The following is an 8,384-nucleotide window of genomic DNA, read 5'->3' on the forward strand; positions in this document are numbered from 1 at the left end:
GGGATATTAAACTCCCCTACTATTAGTGCGTTGGCATTAATCTATGTCTTAAAGTCTTTTAGTACTGTTTTTATGAAGTTAGGTGCACCAGAGTTTGGTGAATATATGTTCATGATGGTAATATCTTCTTGGTTTATTGTTTCTTTGGTCAAAATGAAGTGGCCATCTTTGTCTCTTCTGATTAGTTTTAGTTTAAAGTGTATTTTATCAGATATCAGAATTGCAATGTCTGCTTTTTTCTTAGTACCATTCACTGGGTATATTTTTTTCCATCCTTTCACCTTAAGATAGTGCCTGTCCTTGAAAGTGAGATGAGTTTCTTGCAGACAACAAAAAGATGGGTTTTGTTTCTTAATCCATTCACCTAGTCTGTGTCTTTTGACTGGGGAGTTCAGTCCATTGATATTTAAAGTTATTAATGAAAGATATGTATTGAATCCTGTCATTTTTACTTCTGTTCACATTCTTGATATAGCTGTGCATTTCCACATCTATACCTTCATTGAATTTCTTTCCATCACCCCTTGTGTATAGTTGATCCTTTCTTCAGCTCTTTGTATTGCTTCAAGAACTCTGAAGGCCTGGTTTTGTGGATATGAAATCTTTCAGCCTATTTATGTCACGGAAGATTTTTCTTTCCCCTTCAACTATAATAGACATTTTGGCTGGGTATAGTAATCTGGGTTGGCATCTGTGGTCATTTAGAGCTGAGACTACTTTGGTCCAGTCTCTGTTGGCTTTCATAGTTTGCACTGAAAAGTCCACTGAATCCTGATGGGTTTTCCTTTATATGTGACTTGTTGTTTCTCTTTTGCAGCTTTCAGTATTGTCTCTTTGTTCTGAATGTTTAGTTTACATAGTTTTTACTATGATGTGCTGTGGAGAGTTTCTTTTCTGGTTCTGTTTGGTGTTCTCTATGCTTCTTATATTTGTATGGGCATCTCTTTTTTTAATTTTGGGAAATTTTCTTCTCCAATCCTGTTGAAGATCTGTTCCATACTATTATCTTGAGATTCTTCTCCTTCCTGTTTGCCTAATGATTTGTAAGTTTGGTTTTTTTTATGGTGTCACACAATTCTTGCATATTCCATTCTTTTGTTTTCTTAAACTCTTCATAATCTTTGCTTGAGTGGTCTAAATCATCTACTTTATCTTCCAGTCTTGATATTCTGTTTTCCATTTCATTCAGCCTATTGGTGAGGCTTTCTCCTGTCGTTTCTAATTGGCTTACTGAGTGTTTCACTTCCTTCTTCTTTTCAGCCTGAGTATTCTTCAGTATTTCTAACTCTTCTGAATTCATTCAGAAGTTTATCCCTATCTTCCTTCAGTTCTTTGATTTTTTTTTTTATGTGTTCTTTAAAATCACTGAATTATTTTATCATGCTTATAATTATTCTTTTGAGTTCCATGTCCTATGTTATCTCTAAGTTGTTCTCTTTAGGGGACTAGCATATGTTTGGATATTTTCATGGGAAGCATTGTCTGTTGTCTGTGCTGTTTGCGTTTCTCTGATGAGACTTGGGCATCTGAGTTAGCTTACTGGTTGAGACTTTTGCTATGCGTTTTCAGTCCTTTGGACTGGAATCTGGAGTTGGGCAGTTCTCACTGTACTTCTCTAGAGGACTATTGGTACTTGGTGGGGATATATTACTTTGGTTTTTCATGTTATTATTTTTTCTCTGTGATTTTGACATGTGAATTTCTTTTGTAGTTTCTGATTCTTGTGTGAGACTCAAGCCTTCCTTTGTTGAGTTTAGATCTGCTTCTTTTTGTAAACTTTAGTGCCTTTGTGGTTTACTTGTTGGGCATGAAAAGCTGGTTGGTCTAGGCTTCAGGTTCTCTTTTTTGATTTTATATTAGAGTGGCCTAATTGCTTTTGTCTTCAGGAGTTCCCATGGAGGGCCAAGTGAGATGAGGCTCAGATGCTCTCAGGTTTTCTCCTAAGATCTCGGTCTCTTCAGGAAAGATGCTGCCCTCAGGAATTTGGGGGCTGGGCTCGCCTGAGAGAAAGGCCCAGCATAGATGCTAGTCTCAGGAAGCTGGTGGCTGTGCCACCTAGGGAAGTAAAGGGAGGCGAGAGCAGGACCAGGCCCAGAGGGCTCCTGGGGGCCCACAGGGAGGAACTGGGTTGGTCTGGATGCAAAGGATCAGGAAGCAGTGGTGGCTCTGGGCCGAGAGGTTAACCCCGGTGTATGGGGTCCCAAGACAAGAGATGGGCCTGTACCCAGACTAGGAGGAGAGACGTGGTGGGGGAGCTGGGAGGGTGAAAGAGGCTGGGGGCGTTAAGGTGTGGTGGGTGCACTGGACTTACCTCAGGAAGGTGCTAGTACCAGGACACTGGAGACTATGCAGCCCAGGAAGCAAAGGGAGATGAGAGTGAGACCTTTTTTTGGTCTTTTTGAGACAGGGTCTCCCAGTAACCACAGCTAGTCTGGAACTTACTATGTAGACCAAGCTGGCCTCTATCTTAAAGAGATCTGCCTACCTTTGTCTCCTAAGTGCTGGCATCCAAGGTGTATGCCACCATGCTTGGCTTGAGTACCTTTGTTTTTTTTTTTTTTTTTTTTTTTTTTTTTTTAAGCTCCAGCTGGCCTGGAACTCTTTATGTAGACCAGGCTGGCCTTGAACTCACAGAGATCCATCTGCCTCTGCCTCCTGAGTGCTGGAACTAAAGGCATGCATACCCGGTAATTGCTAGTGATCTTTAGTTGAGGTTTGAATCCAGGTCTGACTTCAGAGCCTGTAGTCCTGCTTTGCTTTTAAAAAGTAGGATTACATACCATTTTTTTACAAAATACCAATGAGTATTACTTCAGTTTTAAGCTAAATAATAAAGCATTATAGTGCTCCTGTACTTAACATTGCCTTGTCTAAAGGATTAGGTTTCTGTGGCCAGTTTCATTCTGCAGTCAGAAAACTGGGTCTCAGATTGCCCTGTCCTCCTAAAGATTATTCAGTTAGTAAAAGAGCAATTTGGAGAGGTAGAGAGTTAAGGGATGTTTGTGTTTCTCTTGAGTCTCAATGATAAAATAAATTCTGAGTCTCTTTACAGTATCTGGTGACGTTTTAATATCTGTGTATCTGAGTAAACAATGTAGGTGCTAAAAATTACTTAAAAAATTTTTATAAGTGAATTATATATTCACTAAAAATCAGTGTTTTACCTTATTTATATCAAGTTATGTAAACATTGTATTATTAGAGAAAGTATGAATTTGGGGCTGGAGAGATGGCTCAGCTGTTAGGAACACTGGTGATTCAAGAATTTTATAAAAATGTCTATTTTAGGCAACCTGCACAATGGAGTTTTTTTGGTGATGACTGTTAAAACTTTGTTTTCCAGGTTTCTCTCTGGGGGAACAAATGTGATCTGTCTCTGTCAGGTGGAGAAAGTAGTTCTCAGAAAACCAATGTGATCAGCTCTTTGGAAGACCTAAAACCGTTCATTATAGTGAATGACATGGAATGTCTCTGGTCATTGCTTAGTAAATGCAAGAAAACTAGCGAAAAAGCGGCTGTAGTTCGAGTGGATATTGTTCTGGATAATTCTGGATTTGAACTTATTACAGACTTAATATTAGCTGACTTCTTGTTGTCCTCTGAATTGGCTACTGAGATTCATTTTCATGGAAAAATGATTCCGTGGTTTGTTTCTGATGTTACTGTACATGACTTCAATTGGACAATTGAACAAGTAAAACACAGTAATCATGAGTTGATGTCCACATGTGGGGTTAACTGGGAGAACTATATTAAAATAGGAAGATGGATTTACCATGATCATATATTTTGGACCCTGCCTCACTCATACTGTGCAATGCCCCAGGTGGCCTCTGACTTATATGCAGAATTACAAAAGGCATGTTTAATTTTTTTCAAGGGTGACTTGAATTACAGGAAGTTGGCAGGAGACAGAAAATGGGGGTTTACGGTTCCATTTCATCAGGCCCTGAGCGGCTTCCACCCTGCGCCTCTGTGCAGCATAAGAACGCTGAAAGCCGAGCTTCAGGTTGGGCTGCGGCCTGGACAAGCTGAGCAGCTCATGGCTTCCGAGCCCACCTGGCTGACCACTGGCAAGTTCGGAGTATTTCAGTTTGATGGTCCTCTCTGACTTGGCTCTGGACTTCCCAGGTGTGCAGAAAGGGCTGAGATTCACCTTTCACCCAGAAAACAGTGCATGACCCTGACTAAGCCGCGGTTGTCGGCATTCCTTTACTCTGCCCTGTGGAGGACGTTTCCCTGGAGCAGTTTGCCCACTACAGTGTTTTGGGAATACAGGGTTTTAAGCTAATTAGGGATATTTACACTTCTGTTGGAATTTTAGTATCCATTTCAACTTAAATGCATAATTTCAAGTGAATTAATGACTGCATTTTAATTGGGGAGAATGCAGAAATTAAGTGAATTTTGCCTTTAAGTTAATCTTTTTTTTTTCCTCTTAAATGGTAGACTGCATGGTATTTAATATCCAAAGAAACCTAAAATATTATTTAACCTAATAATTGGGCTCTTGAAATAATGGCTCAGTGAAAACATGCATTTTAATAACTCTGTAAAGAGGCATTCCTTGCAACTGTGATGCTCAGCATATAAAGTCAGACTTCCCTTTTATAGCTGGTTGTATTTGCACACACTTGTATCTTGATTGATCTGTGAAATGGACGTTACAAAACACAGAGCTGAACAGAATGGAACACAGCAGTACTTGAGGAAGCACAGTATCTACAGTCTGGTACAATGTGCGTGACTGGAATTACCACCGCATGGGTGCTTTAACTTAGAGGTTTAGTTTGCAGTTTTAGAAAAATGTTTTAGGTAGAAATGATTGTTGTTCATTGAATTTAACTACTACAAAGCATGGGTTCATTTTTTTATACTATACATTTTATTGTTCACCACCACAGATACTGAAGTCTGAAAACTCATGTCAGTTTGTTTTGAAACTGAAATTGGAAATAAACCTGGAAGAATTGTTTTCTTGTATTGGAATAATAAAATGAATTCTGTTGGAAAATCTCATTGGTTTTATTTTTGTGGGAGGGGGTGACAAATCAAGAGAAGGTTAAAAATAAGATCTGGCCGGGCATGGTGGCGTACGCCTTTAATCTCAGCACTCAGGAGGCAGGGTAGGTGGATCTCTGGGAGTTCGAGGCCAGCCTGGTCTACATAGTGAGTTCCAGGCCAGCTGGGGCTACAGAGAGACCCCGTCTCAAAAAGACAAAAAAAAAAATTACAATAACCATAATGTGCATTTAAATGTTGCACAAATTGCTATGAAATGTGATACAACAGAAGCTGTACTCTGCTTACGCTGTTTTTCTGAACTACGCAAAGCACTTTAATTTGCTGTTTCCTTATTACATGTGTTTCTGTTTAAGCATTAAGTTACTACGATATTAAAGTTACTTGTAGACCTTGACAGAATTTAAAATGTAGTTGTTTATTTGGATTGGCTTCATAGCTGTGGTGTGAACTTTATTACACACTACATTTTCCAAAGTGCTATTCTTTTTTTCCCTCATTTTTGCCATGTAGTTTATTGAAAACATGACATTGGTATATGAGGATGTAGTTCAGCCCCTGCAGGAAAGTAAAGGAGCACATCCGAGCACAAAGGCAAAGGTGTTCAAGACGGCTCTTAATGGTTCATTTGTTCAGGTAGGTTTTCACTCTAGTGATCCTCCTGCCCTGGCCTCCCAGGTTGTACTGGGTTTATAAGCATGAACCAACACTTGGCCTGATTTTAGAGTTGTTGAGATAAGGTCTCTCTGTATAGTCTAGGTTGGCCTGGAATTCCATCTGTAGCCCAGGTTCACCTCAAACTCATGGTCCTTCAGTCTCAGCTTTCCACATGTGAGAACTACAGGTGTGTGCCAACATGCCCAATGACCAGTTGATTCTTTTGAATGGCTTTATTGGCATAATGCACTCACAGTACACAGTATTCGCAGCTTGTGCAACCGTCACTGCAGTCCACCTTGAGAACATGTTTGCTACCCCTAAAATAAACTCAGCATCTCTTGAGAGTTATTCCCCATTCCCATGTGCTTGGCACTTTTTAACTACTAATGCTTTTGCTTCTATGGATGATTTGCCTGTTCTGGACATTTAATGTAAATAGCATCATAAAATATAAGGCCTTTTGCAATTGACTTTTTAAAAACTTTCTTTTTGATTATTTTTATTTTATATGTATGAGGGTTATTTATACTTGCATGTGTGTAAGTGCACCCATGTTGTGCGGTGCCCTTGGCGGACAGAAGAGGGCATTGAATCCCCTGAACTGGAGTTATGGATGGTTGTTAGCCACCATGTGGGCACTGGGATTTGAACCTGTGTCTTCTGCAAGAACAGCCATTGCTCTTAACTGCTGAGCCATCTCTCCAGCCCCTGGTGATTGGCTTTTAAAGAAGCACCAGATGTGTGTAGCACGGTGTTGGAGCTTCTCTCCCTTTTTTGGCTGAATAATACTCTGATGTGTGGATATACCACATTTTATTTCTCTATTAGTTGATGGTGATCTCTGCCTCTCTGTCTCTGTGTTCTTTTGTTTTTGTTTTTTGAGACAAGGTCTCACATTGCCCAGGTTGGCTTTGAACTTGCTATGTAGCCCAGGATGACTTTGAACTCATGATCTTCCTGTCTTTATCTCACCAAGTGCTGGGATTACAAGGCATGGGAACCCCCTGGCCCTGAGTTTCTGTTTTTTGACTTCGAGCAGTCATGGACCCATACTAGTTGTTCATATGTTTTCAGATCTTGTGGGGAGATACCAAGGAGTAAAATGCTGGATTAACCAGCGACTGTTGAACATTTTGACCAGTTGCCAAGACTGGTTCCCAAAATGTTTTCACTGTTTCATATTTCCTTCAGCAAAGCATAAAGGCTCCGGTCTCCATGTCCTCCTTAGCACTGTTGATGTTTTTGATTATAGCCATGGTGCTGGGCATGAAGTGGCATGCTACCATTTTTGACTTGTGTTTCCCTAGTGATAATGACTTTGGGCACATTCTCATGAGCTTACTGGTCATTTCTATCTCTGGAGAAATGTCTTCAGCACTCTTTCCCATTTAAAAATTCGATTATGCACTTACTGTACGACTTAAAATATACATTTTGGCTACAAGTTTCTTATAAGTAAAATTTTCTCCTTTTCTCTGAGTTATTTTTTCACTTGGCTTTTTTTTTTTTTTTTTTTGAGATGGGGTTTCTGTATAGCTCAGGGTGGCCTGGAACTGGTTATGTAGTTCAAAGTTATAGCTGCAAACTTGTAATCCTTCTGCTTCAACCTCCTAAGTGCTGGGATTACAGGCATGTGCCTGCAAGCATGGCAGTTATTATTTTTTTAAGACAGGGTCTCACTGTGTAGCTAGGGCTGGCCTCAACTGCATTCTCCTGCCCAGGGTTTTGATGGTGCTGCGATTTCAGGTCCTGGCACCAAAGCTTTCTTTTGGTTTTATGATACTATCATTAACAGCACAGAAGTGTTCGATTTCAGTAAGTCACCTTGATTTTTATTTTATTTGTATAAGTGTTTTGCTTGCATATATATAAGTACACCCATGTCGTGTAATGCCCAGAGAGGCCAGAAGAGGGCGTCGGATCTCTGGAACTGGAATTAAGGACAGTTGTTAGGCTCCATGTTGGTGCTGGGAACCAAACCCAGTTCCTCCAAAACAGCCAGTGCTTTTAACCACTGAGGCATCTTTCCAGTCCTTGATTTTTTTCTTTTTGTCACAAAAATCCCTGGGTTTTGAACAGCCTAAAATCCCCTGAAGGGCTGCCAGAGAGAACTGAGGAGCACAGTGGGGTGGGGAGGGCTCTGTGTGCTGCTCCCAGCCACACTGACTCACTTGTTCCCACCCTAGCAAATGTAGGCTGTGTGCCTGTAGTGCGGCAGTGCAGGTGAACTGGGGTCAGCCCTTGAGGGGCTGGAAGATCTTGGGAGAGTCTCCCAAAACAGCGTCTTCAGTTGTTTCAACTGCTAAGGACACCACTCCTAGTTGCGTAAGAAGTAATGCAGCTTGTAAATTTCACAAGATACATTTTTATCAAGACATGGATCCCAAGTAAGTTTGTGAGGGTGGAGATGTGGGCAGAGGGCTGGTAAAATCAGTGATTTTTTATTAAACAGTGAGTGGACAAGATTGATTTATATGATGCAGCTTTTCTCTTATCTGAGGCTGTGTTTGGGTTTGGAAAAAAATGCCATGTTTTTGAACCTTGATAAAGTCAGAATTGTGTTCTTTGATTTTGAGGTCATGTCTATAAAAGAAATATACTCGGTCCTACAAAAGCAATGTCAACATAGTTCAGACAGTTGCTTGTCTTTTAGGACATCTCCAGGGTGGACTGAAACACGCAGTTTCGTTGTACACATTGAA

General features: G+C 40.4%; 1 protein-coding gene across 4 annotated transcripts in view; it reads left to right on the top strand.

Moving 5' to 3' along the window:
- Armt1 (acidic residue methyltransferase 1) overlaps positions 1–5,008 on the top strand; it is a 30,459-nt gene extending 25,451 nt beyond the window's left edge. For all 4 annotated transcript variants that reach the window (XM_029570766.1, XM_008847743.3, XM_008847741.3 and 1 more), the window contains one exon: positions 3,344–5,008. In XM_029570766.1, coding sequence (XP_029426626.1) covers positions 3,344–4,111 — 768 coding nt within the window. In that variant the 3' untranslated portion in view covers positions 4,112–5,008. The remainder of the gene's footprint in view (positions 1–3,343) is intronic.
- Positions 5,009–8,384: the final 3,376 nt, after the last annotated feature.

Source organism: Nannospalax galili, unplaced genomic scaffold, assembly GCF_000622305.1.
Source record: "Nannospalax galili isolate Female #2095 unplaced genomic scaffold, S.galili_v1.0 scaffold563, whole genome shotgun sequence".
In the NCBI taxonomy this organism is placed as follows: domain Eukaryota; kingdom Metazoa; phylum Chordata; class Mammalia; order Rodentia; family Spalacidae; genus Nannospalax; species Nannospalax galili.